Source organism: Cervus elaphus, chromosome 18, assembly GCF_910594005.1.
Source record: "Cervus elaphus chromosome 18, mCerEla1.1, whole genome shotgun sequence".
Classification (NCBI taxonomy): domain Eukaryota; kingdom Metazoa; phylum Chordata; class Mammalia; order Artiodactyla; family Cervidae; genus Cervus; species Cervus elaphus.
Genome location: NC_057832.1, coordinates 53,716,737 through 53,741,137, shown reverse-complemented (window position 1 = coordinate 53,741,137; position 24,401 = coordinate 53,716,737). Strand labels below are relative to the sequence as shown.

Sequence of the window (24,401 nt, the reverse complement as noted above, 5' to 3'; positions counted from 1 at the left end):
AAAAAATAGTAAAAATATATGAAAATGAAAGTTAAGGAGTAATGGAGGAGTAATAGGGAATTTTAAAAGAAAATAAAAGAGAAAAAATAAAAAAGAAAAGAAAATAATTTTTTTTTAACTAAAGAAAAAAAGGTAAAAATATATCTAGGAATTTCTCTGGAGCTGTTGCGGTCAGTGTGGGTTCAGTTCAGTTTCAGATAGCTCCTCGTTCCAGCTTACACTTCTCGATATCTATAGGCCCCTTCCCGTGTAGTCGGTGTTACCTACAGGTGTTTTAATCTGTTGCACTGGTCACTTCTGAAGCGGTTCCCTTTGCTTATTTGGCTTCTGTTTGGCGGTCTCTTCAGGGTCTAATTTCTGCCCTGAGACAAGCGGGTGGAGGTGTTCTCTTGTTTAGGTTCGCTTGTTCAGTCCTGCTGCGGGGAGGGAGGGGCGCTGCAGGCAGATATAGCTGGCGTGTGTGGGTGGCACTCGTAGTGTTCCCGCCCCACTGGGTTTGCCCCCGCTCATGGGTGTGTGCTTTCCCCGTCTACACTGTTCAGGCTCCCGGCTGCTCTATATGGAGCGGGCCCTGCGTTGCATGTGGTTCCAGTTTTCGGGTTCTCCACAAAAGCCCGGACTTGGTTGGGCCTGCGTTTTGTGCCTTCCCCGGCCGAGCAGCTCAGGCAGCCAGGAGCTTGACGGGCACACTCTCCCCGGTGCGGTGCGCCTTCTCCCCTCCATGGTCCCAGCCTCAGTTTCCACGTGCGCCAGTCGGGTGCGTGTGCCTTGTGTCTGTTCTCGGGAGCTGGCCTCTAGCCGCGACCCTCCTGGTGGATGTCGACCATCCAGAAATCTCAGGAAATCTTTGGTTAGAGACTGGAGGCCTGTTTGCAGTTTGGTAGAGGTGCCATCTCTGGGGCCGAGTTTGCCCCTTTCCCCTCCCCCCTGCCTCCTGCCTCTGGTAGGGATGGTCCGGTCCATCGCCGGCTAGCTCTTCTCTGGAATTGCTCAGTCTGTTTGTTCTGCGAACGGCCGGCAGTGTGTTTGGGCCGGTTAATTTTCTCTCTCTTTCTTGCTATCCCACAGTTTAAGTTGCTATCTCATGTTAGCTCCCTCCGAGAGCCCTCAGGGCACTCAGGCCCAGTCCTTACCCTAAGCAATGTCGCCCTCTCCTCTCCGTTCCACCCCCACTTGCTGGTGGTGGATGCGGGCGTCTGGGGTACTTTTCTGCTGGGAGTTGCTTTTAGGCATGTAATCTGTGGGTTTTATTTATTTTTCCTCCCAGTTAGGTTGCCCTCCGAGATTCAAAAACTTCCCCCAGACCCGCCCGTGAGAGGGTTTCCTGGTATTTGGGAACCTCCTCCACTACGACTCCCTTCCCAGGATGGGTCTCTGTCTGCAGCTCTTTTGTCTCGCTTTTTATCTTTTATATTTTGTCCTACCTCCTTTCGAAGACAATGGGCTGCTTTTCTGGGCGCCTGATGTCTTTTGCTAGCAGTCAGAAGTTGTTTTGTGAAGTTTGCTCAGCGTTCAAATGTTCTTTCGATGAATTTGTAGGGGAGAAAGTGGTCTCCCCATCCTATTCCTTCGTCATCTTGGCTCCTCCCCCTTGATATCCTGTTTGACCACTTTCAATTTGCCTTGATTCATGGACCTAACATTCCCCTTACCCTAATCCTAGTCTTGTAAACACCTTTACCTCATTTCCCTTCTCCTTTGAGGTATTACCCAATCTCTCTACTGGCCAAACTCAACCAGAAAACAGAAACTTCAGGCACCCTGTTCACACTATTTGCATTGGCCAGCATCTCAAGCATAGTTCATAGTGGTGAAAAGTGGAGAATAGATCTAGGTGAGAGCCAATTAAAGAAATTCGGCACAAAACTTTCCTGTAAGAGTTTAAAAGTGTTGCTTTCACATTTAAAGCTTTATTTTAGTAATTTTTTTTTTTGGTCATATAAGTAGACTTTAAGATTCAAAATATGTAAAAATTTCAACAAAATGAAAAGGCAACCTACTAAATGGGAGAAAATATTTGCAAATCATATATCTGGTAGGAGGTTAATATCCAAAATATATAAAGCACTCATACAACTCAACAGAAAAAGAAGCCCAAACTATCCAGTTTTAAAATGAGTAGAGGATTTTGATAAATATTTTTTACAAAGACAAACTTAAGGTCAACAAATACTGTAAAAGATACTCAATGTCACTAATCATCAAGGAAATGAAAATCACAACCATAATGAAATATCACCTCACACCTGTCAGAATGCTTATTATAAAACACAAGAAAAAAAAAATAAGTGTGGGCAAGGATGTGGAGGAAAGTAAACCTTTGTCCGTTGTTAATGGTAATGTAAATTGGTACAGTCACTATGGAAAAGAGTATGTAAATTCCTTTAAAAAAATAGAATTACCATGTGACCCAGATATTCTAATTCTGGGTATTTATCTGAAGAAAATGAAAACACTGATTCATAAAGATACATGCACCCCCATGTTTTATTGCAGTATTATTTACAACAGCCAAGTTTTGGAAACAACCTCCATGTCTATTGATGGATGAGTAGCTAAAGAAATCATATATATGTGTACATATGTATGTATAATATTCAGCCATAGAAAAGAATAAAGTCTTGCCATTTGCAGCTTCATGGATGGACTTCAGAGGCATTATGCTGGATGAAATAAGTCAGAGAAAAACAAATACAGAATGATGTTTCCTATGTGGAATCTTAAAAACAAGAAACTCATAGATACAGAAAACAGATTGGTGACTGCCATAGGTAAGGGTTGGGTGGGTAAAATGGGTAAGGATTCAAAACTTTCAAACTTTTAGTTATAAAATAAATAAGTCAAGGAGATGTAAGGTATAGCATGTTAACTATAGTTAATAATACTATATTACCTATTTGAAAGTTGCTAAAAGAGTAAATCTTAAAAGTTTTCATCACAAGAAAAAAAATTGTAACTACCTATGGTATCAAATGTTAACTAGAATTATTGTGGTGATCATTTTGCAATATATAAAAATATTAAATCATTATGTTGTACCCTGAAACTAATAAAATGCTGTATGTCAATTACAGCTCAATTAAAAATAAAATTAAAAAACACACAAAATATGTAAAAACTTACACTGCATGAGCACAATCAATTGGAAACAATGCCCCCTTAGTCAGAATTGATGCTACTTTTCATATTGGGTAAGGATATACCTATATGCAATGGCTAAATACTGTATCTCATCAGAGCTGGATCCAGACCTTGTAGGGCATGAGACATATATAACTTGGGGGTCCTCTTTAAGAAAAAGAATAAATTATGTGTAAAAGAGAATGACTGTTAAGAAGAAAAATTAAAACAAAGTACAATTTTTTTAGAAAGCTAGCAAATATCACAAACCCCACAAAATCCAGAAAATAGCATAACATTTTTATCAGTGAACTGCCCAACCCACTTTTATATTAATACTTCTCTTCCTACATTTTTGACTGCATATACTTTAGTAAACTGCATAGATTTCTTATATTTTGAGGAGTCTTCATAAATTTTGAGGGGCCTTAATAAATTCATCCATTCAGAACATCCATCTTATATGAACAAACTCATATGTTTTGTTAAAAGAGTTTACAAACAAAATAATAAAAACAATCCTATAGTTTTGCAATGGTCCAGACAGAATCTCGCAGTGCCTTGACCATTTAAAAACTTGTTTTTTCAAAATATCTACTTGAGAAGCTTTTGTATTCATTGTGTGATTTTATTCTCTATAAATATTAATCAGGTCACTATTTTGAAAAAAAACTTATAAAACTCTCATTAAAATGGTGAAATTATCCATCTGAACAGAACAATGAAAGATCATGATGTTTATCCAAGTCAACAAATTTGTCAAATTGAAGCTGCTTTATACTTTCAAATATTGATCATGTAAATTTTTTTCTTCATTCTTTTCATATTTCTTCTCATCTTTATTTCATGTTTGGGAAGGTATACACACACACACACATATAATTTCTTTATCCACTTTTATCATTTATATTTTCTTGGCTATCTTAAATCTTTTCCTTGTCTTCATGATATTAACCATCAGAATTTTTGGTTCATATTGTTTTGTAATAAGATAGTTTTTGACATTTTAAAACCTTATCTCATTTTAAATTTAGTTTTATTTTTGACATTCCTTAGAATAACTCTTTCTCATCATATTTAATTTTTGGCATAGTTAACAATTATGAAAAACATAAAATTAATTTGATTTAAGGCACAGCAAGAGCAGTCAAATGGATTTATCACCAAATGATTCACACTAATACTGCATATTAGTGTACAGATGATTATGTTTAGATATGTCACTGGAACGCTTGTCTCTCAGGCCATTCCACTGCATCAGTACCAATTTTGTGTACTGCTTTTTCTGGAAACATCAGATTGTCAAAGCAAGGTGCATCAGACACACTAAATATGTGATTCAATAGATTGGGAATGGTGAAACACAAGACCACTTACAGATGTATTTGCTGTTTGTAGTGGTACTATAGCTTTATGCTCTTTGAATATAGGAATTATGGTTGAGTTAAATTACATTTCAGGTGACCCTATCAAAAATGTAATATAGCTATAATTGCAAGCATGGCATTATTTCATGTATTTCTGACAGAAGAGAACTTACATTTTGAAACATCTTATGATTGAAAGAATTTTCCAGACTAGCTTCTGGCTTCTTGCATTTCACACCTCGTTACCTCTTCACTCTCCATATATTTCTGGTTCCAGAGGCCACAGGACATGGTCTATGATATAACCTCTAATCTGTACCTACATATCATGATGCCAGTTAGGTCTGTAGAATGGATGGTAACAGTATTTCTGGAAGTCATTCTTTACTGGGGCAGCAGCTGGCAATAACTTATATGAACACACAATGTCTTCAAACCACACCAAATTACCCAACTAAATTCAAGTACGATGACTCTCCAAATCAAGTTCCCTTTAGCCACATCCAAAAAAATGCTTACAAACACTCCAATGACAATCTACACAAACAGGAATATGGTGGGAAAGTAGTTAGAATAGAAAAAGACAGTTATCTTAACTAGTATGGTCAGAATAACTTACTTTACAAATTTTGCACAAGTATCTTACCACTTGAACCCATTTCTCATCCCCCTCTCAGGCCTTGGAGGAGGCTCATGCATGTGAAAGTCCCTATACTTAAGCCTGTGGCCCTAGGTGGGAGGTAGAGGTCCAATTTTATTATTTCCCATATTAATAATCAATTGTCTCAGCACATTTAATGAAAAGTCAATTTCCTTTTTTGATCTGCAGTCCCAGCTACTGTATATTGAATTTCCATATAATTGGGAAGACACTCTCAGAGGTGCTCACTGCATGTGGTTCTTGTTTCCCCTCATGGTTGGCTCATTTTTAAAGTTTCCTGGTCTCTTAGTAGATTTTCTTTACTTTCTATAAGCCCAATAACATAAGAAAATTATGTTTTATACGGGATTTAATTGTTTTACAGGAAATAAGTCTCCAAGAATGTCTAATATTCTATACTGTCAGAAGCAGATGCCTCTGTCCTTGGAGTTCTAAATTTTGGTTTTCAGATTTTTCACTTTGAGAATGTCTGGTCATTCTCAATAGTCTCTTAATCTTAGTTACATTTTTGAAATATTATTTTATTTTTATACATTTATTAAATATATACATCTTGTATTCTGCAGATGATAATTCCAATAACCGAAGTCTTTGAGGGTCTGATTCTAGTTATTTACTATTTCTATTGACTCACTGGGTTCTGATTTCTCACAGTATTAGTGATTTTTTAAAAAAATTTTAAAAACTGGTTTAGAAGAGTTTTTCATTTTATTTTCATGTCCCAATAAGAATATTTTAAATTTTACACATACTTAAACTTGTTCCTGCTGATATATGGAAAGGTCAAGTCTGTACATTAGTGATTTCTGATTGAGAACATATGTTCAGTGGGGCATCTCAGGTGGCACAGTGGTAAAGAATCTGCCTGCCAATGCAGGAGACATGGGTTCGATCCCTGGGTTGGGAATATCCCCTGGGAGAAGAAATGGCAACCCACTCCTGTATTCTTGCTGGAAGATTCCATGGGCAGAGGAGGATGGCGGGCTATAGTCCATGCAGTTATAGAGTCAGACACAACTGATCAACTGAACACAGCACCACAGCACATGTTCAGTGCATCTTTATCTGTTGTAATTCTTTGAAGCCTGACTTAAAGGAATGGGGTTTTTCTTCCTAGAAACAATTTGAATTTGTTTCTTCTAGGTGCCTGGGAGCAGTTTCAACCCCAAACACTTCAAAATTAGTTTTTGACTTGAAGTTTTTGAAATCAAACAGAAGTATGTATTTGGGCCACAGATTCTTGATAGCCAGATTGTGGTTTCACATTTTGGTGAAAGAACACCCCCTCATCACTGCTTGCCACTAAGATTGAGACTAATGAGGAATTTTTTCCCCCTAGTTTACCTTACTGTTGGGCTTCCCTTGTGGCTCAGCTGGTAAAGAATCCACCTGCAATGCAGGAGACCTGGGTTTGATCCCTGGGCTGGGAAGATCCCCTGGAGAAGGGAAAGGCTACCCACTCCAGTATTCTGGCCTAGACAATTCCATGGACTGTATAGTCCTTGGGGGTCACAAAGAGTTGGACATGACTGAGCAACTTTCACTTATTATTGAGCGTCTAGCTAGTTGGGGATGGGGTATAGCTTTATGCATGATTTCCTATCACAGTGCCTCACAAATTATCTGTGAGCCACCATAGACAACTGTTTTTGTACATATATCATCAAAATTAGTTACTAGAAAAAATGGAATTCTGCTTGGATTGTTACTGCACTATAAAATCTCTAGAAGAGTTTCCAAACACTCTCAATTTCTGTACACATCTCAACATGTATTGGCAACAAATTTTGTAAACCAATCTGCAAACTCCACTTTGAGCAGCACTTCCCTTATTCATCCTACCTTTGGCAGACCCTAAGCTTTATCTCCTGTTTCCACATCCAGCCTGAACTTGTGATATAATGATTTTTTAATTGACTCATGATTTAATTATCTCAGTATTTTTAACTTGGGGTACATTACTTAACTTGTTCTGGCAAGATATGCATATCAGAGCCAACCCTCAAATATCCCACCTTTCTCAGTGGTTTCATTCCCTAAAGACTTAGTGTAGGAAGGATTTTCTTTTATTTGACCTTTCATTACCATTTTGGAACCTATAGAATTGACCAATGTCACCATCTCCACATTTATTTGTATACTTTTTAAAATTTTATATACTTCCTACCTTATTTACTTTTACATAGTAAATAAGAGTAGAGATTCACATTCTTACACACACCAATAACATTTGATACTTTGACTCAAAAAATCAATGAAAGGCCAACAGTGAGTGAATGCTTGCAACTTTAAAATTTAACCTTGTAAATCCATGGCTGATTCATGTCAATATACGACAAAAACCACTAACAAATTAAAATAAAATAAAATTTAACTTAATGTCTTTTTTGTGTTTCATTTAGGGTCATCATCGACCAATGATTGGAAAGTTGTGGATCTCATATGTATATGATTTAATTTCCATTGTGTTAAGATTATTCAAATACTGGTCAATAATTTCTACTCATCAGCAAGAAATGAATTTATGGTCTAAGGATAGTTACATGTATTTTTTTGTAGGCTAATTGCTTTTCCAAAGCTCTTTTAATTATAGAGGGATATTACCCTATTTTTAAACTCCTTTTCCCACAGATTTACTCATTTTCACCCCTGACATCACATTTTATCTTTTTACAGATTTTTTGGATGTGAACCAAATTTTCTTGAAGAGTACTTCTCTATTTTTCCATTAGTTCAAAGGTTTGTAGATTTTGTGGACCAAACAAATATTTCTGAAGGTGTTTATTATGGCTCATTAAATAGAAGTAAGATCTAAAGGTTAACACATGAGCTGGGAAGCTAAAAGTTTTGTATTATAATGCAGTTTGCAACATGAATGTGTGACAAAGTGCTCACTAGGAGGATAGTGATTCTATATCCATCTTGTGTTAGTTTCCTCATTTAACCAAAAAATTATTTAAAAGTATTAATAATAATTAGTTGAACTGGGATTCCATGAAGAAGATCTCAGAGATGTGTGAACTTGGGCCTCAATTACTGTAAGGGCACATGTACACATGCTAGTCCAAAGGACTACTAAATAGAGTGTACAAGCATCTGCCCCCTTCTTAAGCAGCTCAACATCACTCAGGGCATTATTTAAACAGTCTCTGTGCTTGTTAATGAATAACTATGAGGCTGTAGCCACATATTTCAGCCTGCATTCAGTTCAGTCAGTCGTGTCCGACTCTTTGCAACCCCATGGACTGCAGCATGCCAGGCTTCCCTGTCCATCACCAACTCCTGGAGCTTACTCAAACTCATGTCCATCGAGTCGGTGATGCCATCCAACCGTCTCATCTTCTGCCGTCCCTTTCTCTGCATAATTAAAAGTATAATGCACATAGAAAAGTCAAGTTGTAGTAGTTAAGAAAGCACAAAAGAGGGGAAGATTGGAAAATAAACTTGGTCACGTAAATTCAATGTTAAGAAAACCACAGTGAGAGATTCACAAGAGGTTACTACTTAACAGTGAAAAGGGGGACCTCCTGGGAACTGAAGACCTTCTGGGATTAAAGTGCAGCTGTGACCTGAACCATGTATCAGTGCTTTACTGTGTGCGTGTTAGTTGCTCAGTCATGTCTGACTCTTTGCAACCCCACGAACTGTAGCCCATCAGGCTTCTCTGTCCATGGGAATTCTCCAGCAAGAATCCTGCAGTGGATTGCCATTCCATTCTCCAGGGGGTCTTCTCAACCTAGGGATCGAACCCTAGTCTCCTGCATCGCAGGAAGATTCTATACCGTTTTGAGCTACAGGAAATTCTTGCTACTTTATAGCTTATTTCAAGCAGCAATCTTGGGATCAAGCATGGCCAGATTTGATCCCAGGCTCCTCTTCTTGCTGAGTGCCCTGGACAAATTATTTAACTTGTGTGAATCTCAACTTTATCTCCTAAAAAATTAGGATATCTACTTCACAGGCCATGGGGCTTCCCAGGTGGCTCTAGTGGTAAAGAACCTGCCTGCCAGTGCAGGAGACTTAAAGAGCCTCAGGCTCGATCCCTGGGTCTGGAAGTTTCTTTGGAGAAGGAAATGGCAACCCACTCCAGTATCCTTGCCTGGAAAATCCCATGGACAGAGGAACATGGCAGGCTACAGTCCACAGCGTAGCAAAGAGTTGGACATAACTAAAGTGACTTAGCATACACTTCACAGGCCAATGTAAGAATTAAATGAGATAATCTGACATTGGGTAAAGACATCCCACGCCTCTAACAGCATCAAGGTTTGCAAGGGTTAAGTGCTGTACTCTAAAATGTGACTGTTGAAGTCCCTCCTCTCCACGATTACAGCCGTGTGATCCTGGACAAGTCACTTGACTCTCTGTGCTTCAGTTTCTTCATATGTACTATTAACAGTATTTTCCCCATTGGCTTATGAGGATTAAAGGAGTTAATATATGCTTGGCACATAATAAACATTTTAAAAGTGTTTACCTAAAAATGTTCAGTAGTTTTGGATACTTTCTAGAAGTGACTCGTTTTATTTTAGGTTATATTCACATAACTGGACAGAAAGGTTGTAACGGTCTTGCCAGCTTCCAGTGAGTGTCTTGTAACTGAGGCAACACTGCCTGCCTGTGGGAAACAGGTGGTGGTAACTTACCTCTAGCTAGGGTTGCTGTGGATAGTTGCAAGGTAGGTCCTGGTGAAAACCTTTGGAGCCAGCAGCCAGGCTGCTTTGTTACTGACAGTCTTTGTTACTGACATTGGACAAATTAACATTTCTGACCATTTTCTCCCTTGTGACATGGGGATAATTTTTGCCTCTCTGAGTGGTGTGAGGATTAAATAGAGGTAACTCACCTACAGCCCAAAGACTGCACCAACACAGAGCGGCAGCAGTAACGATTATTACATCAAATATATACAGCAGTCGAGTCCTTGGGGATCCTTAAGAGAGGGAAACCAGAAGGCGGCCAGAAGTGGCCCTTTTACCTGTCTGATTTCGGCCTGGAGAAGAGGAAAACAACCAATCTCTTCCTTTTGCAACGAGGACAGAGGTCCCCTCTTGGAAAGGTCTTACCTTTTCACACTCCTCCTTGTCGCTCCTCAACGCCCCCTCCCCCCCCATGCAGGCAAAGACACTGTTCCTTCTAATTTTATAATCTCATTTCTGTACCTGCGGGTTTATCTGGGCTTGGTGGCGAGCCAAGGTTGGGTGGAGAGAGGCATTAAAACCTGGCAACCTGGCTCTGGATGCCGCAGGGCTCCTGCCAGCCGTCCTCGGTTAAAAACGTGCTTTTTATTTCTCTTCCCCGCAGCCTCCTGTGCAGCAGCTCATTACCACCCGCTTCAATCACCGCTGCCAGCATCTCCCCAGAACATTTCCCCCTCCCCCCGCCCCGTCTCAGGGACATTGGTCGTAGCTGACATTTAAAGGAAATAAACACCGATTTAAAAAAATTACAACCATCTCCGCCTGAAGAACCCAGTAGCAATGAATAACAGAACAGTCCAGAGAAGAGCGCCTGTCGGGGCTCAGCTCCGCAAGCCCTTCCCTCCACACAATTCCCCACACCCGAGCATCACAAATCACCATTTCCAGGCACCACTCGAGGCTGCCAATTCTACTTTCGCTTAATCTCATTTTAAATCCAGCTACAGACGAGGCTAGGTCGCTGCGGCGAGGAGCGGGGCGGGGGTCAGCGGGAGGGACGCAAGGCCTAGGTCTGAAAGAAGCGCAGGGGCCCCTCGTGGTTTGGGGTCGCGGGCGGATCCCCAGAACCAATGCGGGCCGCCCAGGCTCGGAGGTGGGCGAGCCCCGAGGGGCGCGAGGCGCAGCCCGCGCAGACAAAGAAGCCGGCGCCAGCACAGGTCCCCACCGCCCTTCTCCTCCGCGCCTCCTCTCAGGAAAAAAAAAAAAAAAAGAGGGAAATCTGAGGGCCAAAAGGAGACCGTCCAGTCCTTTTGCTCCTCCAGACATCTGGGCGGGAGGGTCTCTCTTTCTGAGGCGTTTAAGTCCCTCGGGGCAGATTCGTGGACTCCGTGGCCCCCGACCCCGCCCGGCGGCCCTTTAGAACGCGAACTGGGCTTCTGCGCCCGGACTCCCGAGAGGCGTGCGCCCAGCGCAGCGCGAGGTGCGGCGAGCCAGCCCGAGTGGGCGGGGGCCAGGCGGGCGCGCGCCGTGCGCCGCGCGGGGGCGGGGGAGCGGCCGGGACACGTGTGGCAGCGGCGGGGGGGATTCGGCGCCCGGGGCTTTAAGAAGGTGTGGAGGGGGGCGGGAGCTTTCCCAGGCCTGGCCGAGGGGCGTCGCGCAGAGGCGGCGGCGGCGCACCGAGGCAGCGACCGTCCCGCTCCCGGCGCCCGCAGCCCGGCCCCGCGGTCCCGCGGGCCAAAGAAACTTTGGGAGCAGCGGTCTCCCGCGGAACTTCCCGGCGGGGCTCGGCGCCCGCGCCCGCTCGACCGCGTCCGCCGCCTTCTCGCATTCTCTCCAAGCGGCTACTCGGTCCCGGCGCCTCCAAAACTGAATGAGAGACCGGCGCTCGGGGCGCGCGGCGGCGGCATGGAGCGCAGTTCCTGGGCCCCGTGGACTTTCCTCCTGGCGCTGTTGCTGGGGGCGACGCTGAGGGCGCGCGCGGCGGTGGGCTATTACCCCCGCTTTTCGCCGTTCTTTTTCCTGTGCACTCACCACGGGGAGCTGGAAGGAGATGGGGAGCAGGGCGAGGTGCTCATTTCCCTGCACATTGCGGGCCACCCCACCTACTACGTTCCGGGACAAGAATACCATGGTAGGTACCTCAGCATCTCCGCTCTCACCGGCCAGCGCAGCTTTGTACCGCTTTCCTTCTTCCCAGGGGCCATTTAAACCTGAACCGTGACAACCCTTACCTCAGCTTTGCGCTCGGAGGAGGGACAGAAAACAAACTTAGTGGGGGAGAGAGTTGCGAGTTAGAATTTATTCACCGGTCGCCCCCCACCCCGACTCCACACTCTCCCCTCACGCGTCTCCCCGAGAGGAGCTGGTTCTGGGCAGGGAAAGGCCAGAAAATCCGGTCCTCCTCACTCGTGGTTCTGACAGCTGACACTTGAATGAATTCGCGCCTCTTGTTTCCTTAACCCGAGTCCTTGGATTCCAGACCTTTGTCCCTGCTCTCTTTCCCCCTGCAGGGCAGCCGAGTGGCGCTAGGCTTTGCGGACCCGCTGATGACAGATTGACGCGCCAGGGTCCGCAGCCGCCCCGCCAGTCGCCCGCCCGCCGCAAACTTCCCGCAGCTCCTCAGCCAGGGGTCCTTCTCGGTTCCTTCAGAGTAAACGGCCCTCCTGACAGGGAGCGGCTGCTTCCAGCGCTCTATTCTAAAGTGGCATTGAAAATGTCAGGAAATGGTGTGTTTTTTCTGAGTCTCCTCTTACTTTAACGTGCCTTTTCTTTCTAGAATGATCTCTGTGATGTTTATTAATGATTATGTCTTTTTAATCTGCACAGCTTTAATTTCCAGGTAGGGACTGGAAGTTCCTTATAATTTAAAGGTACCTTTTGAAAAAGGATCATTATGGAGCCCTTCATCAAAATTAAACATGATAGAAGAGGTACAATTTAGCTGCAAGCAATAGAATATTGTGTAGTGCGTGCATTTTTTGATGTTTTAAGCTAGTAAATGGAGTATGTGGGAAAATAAGATATTGTCTATTTTCTATTATTTCCGCTGGAACTTCTGGATAATTTCACTTCCATGGCGCTTTTAAGCGGCATCAGGCACTATTTAATTAGAATCTCAAGGCAAAAATACTGATACCCAACCAAATAGAAACTGTTGGCTAGTGATTTCATGTTACAGTGTCCGTCTCTTGTGGGCTAATAGTTATTGGCATAGGAGGAGATAATCCACGGAGCAGCTGGCATTTCAGATAAACACGGATATAAAATGATAAGAAACCTTAAGTTTTCTATTTTAAAAAACCCTTCATATCCGCTTTAAAATATTTAGTCTAAATGCTTACTAGAGATTTAAACTAGTGCTTTTACAGCTTTCTTGTGGCATGGTGGCAGCCTAGTCTGTAAAGCAGAAGTCTGATTTGGTGGAATTTCAGATTTTGGAATTTTAATTTTCTGTAACTAGTCCCCTCTTTTAAAGCACTTATTGTGCTTACTCTTTTCTCAAGAGCAGTCTGATGTTTTCCTGAGTTCATGAGAATTTTTTAAGGAAAAGGACCAGCCAATATGATGGCACTTCCGACCTCACCCAAAGACCAATGGATTGAACCTGTCACTTGGTGTGAGCCTTAGTGAAGGTGTTTGCCTGGTATTAACTCTAAGTGAGAGTGGTAGGTAAGAGAGTCAAGGCTGGGCTAAAATATGTGGTTGTCAGGTTGTGACTGAAGACCTGTGATAATACAAAGCCTCATTTCTGCCCCCTCTGTTTCCATATCTTTTGTAAGGTGCCAGCATAGAAAACTTAAAAATACCAAAATATGACATAGCCTTTGCTTTTGCTATGAAACTAGCAAATGTAAGTCAGCCTAAGACTGACCATAATCACATTCTAAGTCTGAAAAGAAATGGATGATAGAGAGTAAGATTGCAGTGTAACACTTCAAGTTGCATATTGTGTGGGAAAGTCTTTATTTCTACCTCTTCCATCACTAGAAAAGATAGAGAAATTTTATTGTGTAAGTTTAAGATGATCAAATCATTCTAAATTTTGTGAATGGTTTTTGTAGGATTTTAAATTCCTATTACCTGTTTTGTCAAATATTTAGATTTTGAAACTGGCTATAGCTATAGGCCTTCAGTAAGTTTTTCCTTGTAAAATTTTCTACAGGTAGAAGAAGTGTTTAAAAATGAAATGATGCTTATACATGTCTCCTTTTCTTATAGACTTTGGGAAATTAATGTTTAAAATTAATTATGTAACATCTATTTAAGAATTGAACTGATGGTAAGAAATTTTAACCTAATATACTGTTGTGGTTAGCTTAGGAGGTTACTTGGCCATCTTTCTTTAAACTAAGAAATACAAAATATTAGCTTGAGACTTTATTTCTAATTTTTTAAATCTTTAAAATGTAACAGTTATGTCAGGAAAACTCTATTTTATCCATGGTCTACACTGAACTCAGCATTTCAGGGAATGGTTTTGGGGTGCAGCTGATGACTGTTACTTTTTTACCTAGAAGAAGGCATTGAGACAGAGCTAGTGTGTGTAGTACTACCTAACACAGAACATGACTGGAGATCAGGCTGTGGCAGCTACCCTCTGAGACTTGTGTCTGTGACAGAATATGAGATCGAGAGGCAAATATCAGCGTTCAATATTATGGGTCTCTGTATGTGTCGTATTTGTTTAAAGGTTTTTGTTGAAAATCTTTTGAAAAAAAAACACAGCAAAAATACAATACAAAGAATTTGAAATTTGTGTATCTAACAGAATTGTCAGATATTCCCATTGTTAAGTAGTGTATTCATCTGTTTACAGTTTTGGAAGCTCTACTAATTCTCATCACTTGATCACTTGGTACCTCTGTTGTCAGCTTCTTGTATCTTTTAAATCTGTTGTCTATGACTTTCTTGAGAGGGCATCGTTAGTCACAAGGAGCCATGGTGTCTTTGCATAATGAGTTTAGAAACTCAGCAGTAAGAGGTTATGGTTGTATATTTAGCAATATATGTCTCTGTATGTATATCATATTGAATTAGAAAAGTGTCAGGGTCGGAGCAATTTTTCCTAGAATTTCCTTTTTTTGCACAAATCTCCAAATATGGTCAATTTCCACAGCATGGTTTCCAGGCCCATACCTTAATTTCTTTTTTTTTGGTAGAAAATTGCAAATGATGGGAAAATAGGAAATGGAAACCTAGATGGTCCAGTCAGGTAACCATTCTCTTCCCCAGCCACTCCTGGCAGTTCACTGCTCCTTCTCCTAAGGACCAGGTCAGGATTGTGAAACAAGCAAAGATTGAGTTGATGTCTGCACCTTTTCTTTCCCCCGATAATCCCTCTTCTTCACCCCAACTCCTTAGGCTTTTGTTTAAACCTCCTCCTCCAACCAATTTGTAGTGAATGTGACTTGTCAGTGTTTTATTCTCCCACAGTCTTAATTACAACTGTGGAAAGATGTTTTTCCCTTTTTGTTTAAAATAATTTGGGCATTATTGAGCAGACAGATAGTATATTTTGAACTAGAAAGACTTGGATAAACCTGACATCCTGTAATAAGAAAATGCCTACTCACAGGATGGGCTTTATGCATTCATCAGAAAGGAAAGGTCAGATATAAGAGAGAGAAAAAAAAAACATTATCTGTGAAAGCCTAAGTAAGTGAGTCTGTGAAAAGTGCCTGAGCTTCCATGAGACAATTTATCTGAATTTCTAAAAAGACTAGAATACCCATAATTACAGTGGCATAAGGTGGGGGAAATGTTCCAATACAGTGAAAAATATGCTCTAAAATATTGATAGAGGAAAAAAAATCTGTTTTAAGCAGAACTGAATAGGTAATAAAGCATGATGCTTTGTAAAGGGGATTTGATTGTATTTTGTAAAATCGGTATAACTACTAGTAGTTCTTCCGTCCTACATTTTCATTTTGTTGTTTATTTAATCATATTGTGGAGTGTGTGGGAAAACCAATTTCAACTGCTAAAACAGAATGTTTATGTAAAAAAGGTAAAATCAGGATAAAATATTTAGGGTATTTTGTTGTAACCATTATTGGTATTATATTAAATGTGTTCTGGAATCAACTGGTTGCCATTTAAAAATCACCATCCAAAGGCAGTGCAATATAATGACCAAGTACTAGAATGATATGTACATCAGATACAATTTTTGGTAATATACTCCATATTAAATTTCTTTCAAGGGAATGATTTTTTAAAAATTTTTAATTAAATAACAATGATTTGAATTAATATTGCAATTATTTGAATTAGCAATTATTTGAACTAATTATTTGAATCAATAATTATTTGAATTAATAGCAATCTGCTATTGCTAAGGTAACTGGGTTATTGATTGGGTGAGTAGATATTTGTTCTTTGTATGTCTCTGACTCTGGAATCAGCATATTTAAACTCAGAATCATTTGTCAAATGCAATTTATAAGTGAACTGCATCTGTGTCCTGCTTGTATATAACTATGAAAACTGAACATTTTAAAGCATTTTCCTCTACTTGTCTTATATTTCATCTCGTGCTCTACAACTTATTTCAAATATATTTTACTGATGTGGTTCAGATTGTTTCTTAAATCATATAAATGTTGATTTAATGTATATTCCCTGTGTGAGTTTCAAAAAATTAGGTCTTTAGAATCATAATTGAGAACATCTAATTTAGGCAGATGTTCTTAGCACTACATTACTAGAAATTATTTTAGAATATTTTCCTCTAATTTTTATGAATCTTTATTTTAAACTATTATTTTTGTTTTCATCAAAAATGGTAAAGAATAAAATTTGTATCATTGTAATCGTATATTTTTTACAGAACCATCTTATTCCAATAAATTTGTCTTTTCACCTTTAAAAAATGATAGGTGTTTTCACATTTTTTTCCATAAATTAGTTTCATCCAACATTATCTTTGATTTATTTTTCCCCTGTCTGGAATTGGCCAACTCTATAGATGATCTGGAAATCTTACATTATTAGTTATTTAGGATATGTTGCATATTAAGCCGTACTTGTTCTTCCAATGACTTCAGATGACACCTTGACAGTTATTTATTGTGTCTTTAATGTTCACAGATAGTCACTAATGCATGTATATTTGAAATATATTTCAGGTAGCCTTTACACTGGAAAAGCATAAATGAGTACTGGTACTTTTACTGGTACTTTTAAACACTGGCATTAAAAAAATCTTGTATATATTTCACACAAAATTATAAAGCTCTTTCTTCTTTTAAAAAATTCTTTATGTCGTATAAAAATAGAAAAAAGCTTAAGAGATAACCCTCCCTACATTCAGTGCTTTTGGTTAGAATGTGTAGATTCAATGTGCAAAGAACTGCTTTGAACTATAATTGGATGATAACATAACATACATATGATAAAGAAAATTCATTTATCTAAATGTTTTGGCTTCAAGGATAACTTGGGTGATTAATCCACCCCTCTCCTACCCCCCTGATTTTAAAGTTATTTATAAAGTAATAAAGCTGTATCAATCTTATTAAACTTAAAGAAGTATTAAAAACACATTTTCAGAAATTGGAACTGAATTTTCAGATACAAAGATTTCTTAATGACTGTTCAAACACAATAATGGTATATTTAAAAAAAATTATTCTTGGCTCTCAGGAAATTCCACGTGAGGTGATCTCACTTTGGTGTCTGTTGTGTAGCTTAAGAGAGTAATTTTTGCCGTGGTCACCGGCCATGCCCATCTCATTGAAGGCAGAGCTTCTGAAGGGTTGAATGCTGTGCCTGTGGGTTAACCAATTATTTCTAACATGTGCTTCTCTAAAACTACACATACTTTTCCTTTTTATTTGATGTCCTGTAGGAGCTAAGTGTAGTAACTGGATTTGGGGGTGTGTGGAAGGATCACTACAAATGTACAGATGTTGATTTGTGGCTTAAGACAGCTCTAATTATTCAAAAAATATAATTAGATAGCTTTTGAATGCCACAAAGAGATAGTTACAGGAATTATGAGGTTCCCAAGTAAACATTGAAAACCCAGGTTATCTTTTAGTGCTAATTTAGCTTTCCTTAGAAACATAAAACTTTGGGAAACAAATCAAATTTTATTGATTAAAGGACTCTTTGAAACTATATGAGAACTCATGAATGTTTCAAATATCCCTGGTTATTGATGTATGCTGGTGCCCCCACACCAAGGGACATGAAGGAGTGATGGTGGTTTACCAATAAGTGCTATGCTCACCTCAGAATCCTCATTCTCTGCCTTTCCTGCTCTGCTCCTGTCTCCTTCCATCTGTATCTCACCTGTTTTCTCCCATGTCCCCTGTCTTCCTCCTCCTGGTTTTTTTTTCATTTTCTTTCTTCTTTTGGTCTTTCCCTTCACAGCACAGGGCCTTGTCTTCCCTCTCCTCTTCCTTCTTCTTTCCTGCTTCAAAACTTGATTTCTTTGCTCCTTTAATTCTTTCTCTTTCTTCCTTTCAGATTTACTGTCACTTAACCTCTTTTCTCTCCTCTATAACATGAAAAATATTAGTATACATACAGTGTATAATTACCATGTATTTTATTCATTGGATATTTATAATAATAAAAGTGGATGAGTTGGCTCTTGTATTTCTCTCAAAAAAATAGCTTCATCTTTCTGTGACATGCACTTGCCCTTTTTAAAAATCATAGGATAGTTATTCCTAATAGGAAAGTAGGTTCTTCCTCCTACACTGTAAAATCTCTCAGAAGAACTTTCAAACCAGTAGCTGTTTAATTCTGAGTCAGCTACTTTCCCCACTGTCAGCTATGAAGTCAAACTGCAGAATCAGAAGTCTGCATGGAAGCATGTGTATATAAATATATATGTACACACACCATGAGGAAGAGGTACAGTTTAGGAAAACACACACTGAATTAGCTTAACTCTAAAAGGCAGGTTGATTTGATGTCTTGAATGCTTGAGTTCATAAAGACTTTTCTAATAAATGGATGGACTGTTTCTATCATCACCTCAGTCACCTCAAGTGATATCCTTTACTTTCTAGTCTCTTTGCTAGACTCCTAACAGTTGCATAGCTATGAAATAGTGATGCCACCTTTCAGGGTACCTGGCACTTAACAGGTTATAAAGAGGGTAGAGACCTTGGCATGAACACTAGATTGGGAGTCAAGAAGGGAGGTGTGTTGCTCTGGGGTAAGTTCCACAGTCTTTCTTCATTAAAACCTATTTTAGGGACTTTCGTATTGGTCAAGTGACTCAAGACTCCACACTCCCAATGCAGGGAACCCTTGGTTGGATCCATAGTCAGAAACTAGATCCTACATGCTACAACTGTATTCTTGCCTGAAAAATTCCATGGACAGAGGAGCCTGGTGGGGTACAATCCATGGGGTCATAAAAAGCTAGGCACTACTGAGCAAGATAATGGTGGTGGACAAGGAGTTCAGCAGGAACTGAAGGAAATAACTTGAGGTGACTGAGGTGATGATAGAGACCATCCCTTTACTATAAAATGCTCTATGCAGTCAAAGTTTATACCTTGAACAGCTGTATCAGCCCTGGAATACCTCTAATGGACTTCTTGTATCATAAGAGAAATCAGTCAAGTTCTTGTTACTTGCACCCGTGTAATTCTTTCTTCTAAAATTATTTCTTCTAAATAAATGATCCATTTTGCATTCTCTTTTAGATTTGTCCCAATTCTTGTATTGAGCTCTGAAGTGCTCTGGTTCTCCCATAGCATTGCTTTTGGTCACGTTGATGGAACCACGATATTTAGTAAGATACTTTTGATGGTACATTTTCAATTTCCTTCAAGATGTACTATTAATACTTCTGCAGGTGGCAAAAGAGTGCATTGTATGCTAACTTTTTACTGATGTTTTGAGAAGGTAACCCGTGCTTGACCTTCAATTTCTAGAGTTTCTTGTAACTGATAATTTATGCTAGTGAGTTTGTTTTAAACTTTATTTCCTGTCAGTCCTTTCTCTCTAAAATGCAGTATCACCGTATGTAAATCCTGTTGACACTTAAAATACTTAGATGTGTGACATGGTTGTGAACATGAGCTCTGCCCCAACCTTAACCTTGTTTGTTATGTCTGGCTCAGCCTCTAGGACCAAATCCAATATTGTCATTTCTCTCTTGCTTGCTGCATATTGACAGAGGAAACAGGCATCTCAGCCTTACCTTTAGGAACATGTAATCTTTTTGTTTAGGCCACCTTTGTTATGAATGTTGAAATATCCTATGATCATAGTTCCAGATCTTTTCTTACTTCCTTTTTTCATGTAAACACTTCCTGTAACCTCATCCTGCAAAAAATGTTACATGTCCAGTGTTTGTGATAGAGGAATATAAGGAAATTAGTTGGTTGTAGGCCTTTTTTTGTTTTTTTTTTTTTGAAAGATGGATTCATATTCCCATTCCAGGCACTGATACTATCAAAAAATTTTTAGAAAGGTAATTCAGGGACTTAGGAATAAATTAATAACAGCAACATTAACAATAGCAAGCCCTAAAGAAGCCCTTAGTATGTGTCAGGTACTGATCTATATGCTTTATGTATGTTAATTCATGTAATTTTTGCAGGAACCTCATGAGGTGGGTATTACTATCCTTTTCTGGATGTAAAAACTCAGTCACAGAAAAATAAGTGTTTTGCCCAAGATCATAAAACTGTTATGCAAGAGTGCTCAGTCCGTCTTGCTTCAGAACCCATATTTTTATCTAATATGCATTTACTTTTAGAAATGAGAATTATTTCAAGAAAGGGATAATAACAAAACATAACAAAAGACATTTTAACAGAGGGAAAATCAGGAAAAGTGAAACCTAATTTTGTTATTTAAAATAAAGACTGCAAGATGAAACCAGAAAGATTATATCCATGCCAATCAAGACCAGGATTTTATAGTCCTAAATATTCCTTGACTGGAATCACCTTCCAGATAAAGCACAAAGCAAAGATATCATTTAATGTACTGTTGACTTAAAAGAGTTAACATGCTTTTAAACTATCATCATGAATAGAAATATGAAAAAGTGATTTGCAAATTTTGCTGAAATTTATTAACATTTTGATGAATGTAATTTTAGTGAAGATTTTCAAGTAAATAGGGAATGTCTTCTCTGACTCACTGTTAGAACTTAAGTAGGACATGAATACAAGAGGAGAACTGTAAATTTAGATGTAAAGACATTTTAAAAGATTTTCATTGAAGTTCATCTATTTGTAACATATTTCTTTCTCTAGGAAATTCCTTTAAGTGTTACCAATCTGTGGGTAGAGCCTGTGAAGTTGAGTGATGGGCTTCACAGTGAAAGTCCTGGTGACAGTCCCGAGCGCTGTGCAGTGTCTGACCTTGCTTGTCAGAGATGTGCTCTCGCAGTGACAGAGACACCAGTGGAATAAGGAGGTGCTTTGTACTTGCCTTTGTAGGGTTATTTTTCAGGTGTGAATCAGATTTTTAAATATCACTTTCTATTGAGCTTATTTGAATGAGGAGGAAAAGGGCTAAGCATCATCTTCTGCCCTTGTCCCCAAATTAATTCACCTCCTACTAAGGAGGGCAGAGGTCAACTGGAGGTTTGGTGGCAACCAGGTGAGGTGACACATGAATTATGGTAGTAATACCAGTGTTTCCTGATTTGTCACCATTATAATTTATCCTAAAGTTTGTCATCAGATCTGAATGGAGAGCCACTGACCCCTGGTGGAAGCTAAATCAGAGGGTGGAGGACAGATTCAGGCTGGGAGCTTCCTGTGTCAAACGCACAGAGGGCCTGAGGGAGGAAGGCTTATGCTTTCACTGGGGGAGAAAAATTTGCTGCATTGGACATTAACAAAAGGACAGTAGCCTTATAAAGCTATTATGAAAAAGTGTAGAGAAGGTCCACATAGAGATCATTTCTTTCCTCAGGCAGGACAAAGCAGATCATCTCTCTGTTTAGCATTCACCGGTGAGCTGTGCTGAGTTGTAGCTCTAATGGCAGATCCGTGAGCCTCCAGGGTGGTGTAGGAAGCCCAGAGGCTAGTTACTGGGTGACCTGACCTGATACAGGTATTAAACTGTGAATATTTCTCTCAAAGAGGCAGACACTTCAATTCCAAATGAATCGTGAAGCATTTTAAGCGTACAGAAAACTACAATAAATTAAAATTCAAGATTGGTATCACTAATGAGTACCCAAGGGATACCTATCTGTATCCGTTGAAGTAAAATGCAAATGCTCTGGAGATCAAACTCTTCACAATTGTTAAAATAATACTTAATTGATTTGACCCACATTGCTGAGTGATTTTTGCACGTCTAGACAAGTTTGTCCTGTCTCAGCTATGCCAGGGGTTCCCATGTATTTCTACAATATAATGAAAAACATGGAGCCTCTGCAAACATGAAAGAGGAGGAAATTTTGAGCGAGGTACAGGCTTGGTTGTCATCTTATAGAAACAACTGGTAAAAAACAAAGTCCATTACTTTGGTTAATTAAAGACAGATATTTCCAGTGAATAAAAAGAATGTTTCTTCTTAAAAGTATTTGTCAGTGAAAGATTTATATTGGAATTTAGGTTGGCTATTGAAATATTACCAAATAAAACGATTTCTTAAGCTTTTGTTTTGGTTACAATAGCCTCTAAACCTTTATTTTCACTTAGGTTGTGACATGGACCCACGTGAAGATTTCTAAGTTTTATTATGAGCTACCACAGAGCTGTACAGTTTGGAGAAGGGCAGGTGTGCCAGAGTACCCTGACTGCCAGCCACAGAAACTGGTTCTGGCTAACGTGGGCTAAAGGAATTCATTAACAGGAAGTGGTTTAGAATGGAAGGAAAAATCCAGACATTAGATTTAGAAATGATGATAGAGTATCATGGAACAGGGAGTCAACTGCTAAAGGAATCATGGTGGTAAGAATCATGATTTTCTGACTTTTAAAGACTTTATCCACCCTTCACCCCCATTTTCAGTCTTTTCTGGCCCCACAGCTTGGATGAAACCTCTCCAACTCCTTTGCTTTCTTGTTGTCAATGAATTCTAATTCCTGGGACTGCAAGTTTCATTGACTGACCTGGGCTATGGCCATCCCAACTGAGATGGATGTTAAGATCAGAGGAGTATCTCTTTCTGAAGGAAAATTGAGGTTCTGTTACACCAAAGAAGGAGAAATGAGTGTAAGGCAGGCAGAAACAACAGATGAGTGCCACAATATTCACGATACATGCGTAAGGGGAGAAAAAAGTGTAAAATGACCTCTGGGAAAGAAAGTATTGGCACACAGGCCATATGGAGAAGCAGTGTTCTTTGGGGTCCTATTGCATTCTTCGTTATATGTGAAGATTTTAGCGATGTTTTGAGGGCAAGCATCGAGGGACAGAATTATCTTTTTATTATGGATATAGATCCAACCTAAAAGTGACTTACCATGCTTTTGTGTTCTTATAAAAGTGTCTGATTCTCTTTTCAGAGCTGCACACTGCAATACAGACTGCCTATCCTTGTACAAGAGACCCATGTTCTCTGAGATGTATATACTTTTCTCTCTACCTCAGTCCCTGAGGAATCTTAGATTCAATGATCTGTAAGGGAATATTGAAGGTAAATTAATGAGTACATGCCTCTGCCTTCATGCATTGCTGTAGACAAACCATCCTGTTTTTCACTAGGAAGATGTCAAAATGTCTCGGTCGTCTTTTGCCCTTTATTCTTCTCCTCCTTCACTCTGTGGTGTTGGGGCACCCAGGGCTCTGTCCTTTCTCCTTTTCTCTTTTTCATCTGCCTTATTTCCCCAAGGATGCCATCCATTATGATGCTTTAAGTGCCACCAGTATGTTGGTGACTCTTTCCTGACTTCCTGAATTCCTCTCTCTTAAACCCCAGTCAGTATCTCCACTTGGATGTCTACTGGCATCTCAAACTTAATATACCCCCAAATGAGCCTCTTATTTCCCCTAACCCTGCCACCCCCAGAGTAGCTTCTCCTCTAGTCTCCTCATCTCCTTTTTTGCAACAGAGTCATTATAGTTGTTCAGTCCCCAAACTGTTCTTTCCCTAACATTCCACAGCTGGTCCCAAGTCCAGCTAGCTTTACGTTAATACACACCCAGAATCTGCCATGGCCACTGCCCCCTCACACCTGGATTACAGCAGGCTGCTGAGCACTTCTGCTTCACTGCTTGTCACCTTCATTCTAGTCTTAACACAGCTGCCAGAGTGATTCGGTTCAAACCAACCCTTTGCTCCACACCTAGGACAACCATCCAATCCACCAAGTTGCCTGAAACGGCTCTGGGTCTGCCTCTGTTTTCCCAACAGTATTGCCTGAATTTGAAAGATAAACTCTTTTGTAATTCTATCCATCCTTTTTGTTGTTCCCCTTCTTCCTGAGAAAGAGAAAATCCTTGGCATGGCCTTGAAGGCCCATAGCACCTGGTCCCATTGTAACTTTTCTGACCTCATATCTTACTAACTTTCCTCTTACTCTTCCTCTGAAATTATGCGGGCCTCTTTTATGTTCTCCAAACACATAAAGGGCTCAGTTCTGTCTCGGAACCTTTGTACTGTCTGTTCCCCTTTCTAGCATGCTGTTCCCCAGATAGCCCCATGCTCCCTCCCTTCCTGATTCAGGTGTG

General features: G+C 39.9%; 1 protein-coding gene across 4 annotated transcripts in view; it reads left to right on the top strand.

The window, feature by feature from the left end:
* The first annotated feature begins 11,349 nt into the window (after window positions 1–11,349).
* Window positions 11,350–24,401, top strand: part of RELN (reelin) — a 527,544-nt gene continuing 514,492 nt past the window's right edge. For all 4 annotated transcript variants that reach the window (XM_043872741.1, XM_043872740.1, XM_043872739.1 and 1 more), the window contains exon 1: window positions 11,350–11,919. In XM_043872741.1, the coding sequence (XP_043728676.1) occupies window positions 11,694–11,919 (226 nt within the window). In that variant the 5' untranslated portion in view covers window positions 11,350–11,693. The remainder of the gene's footprint in view (window positions 11,920–24,401) is intronic.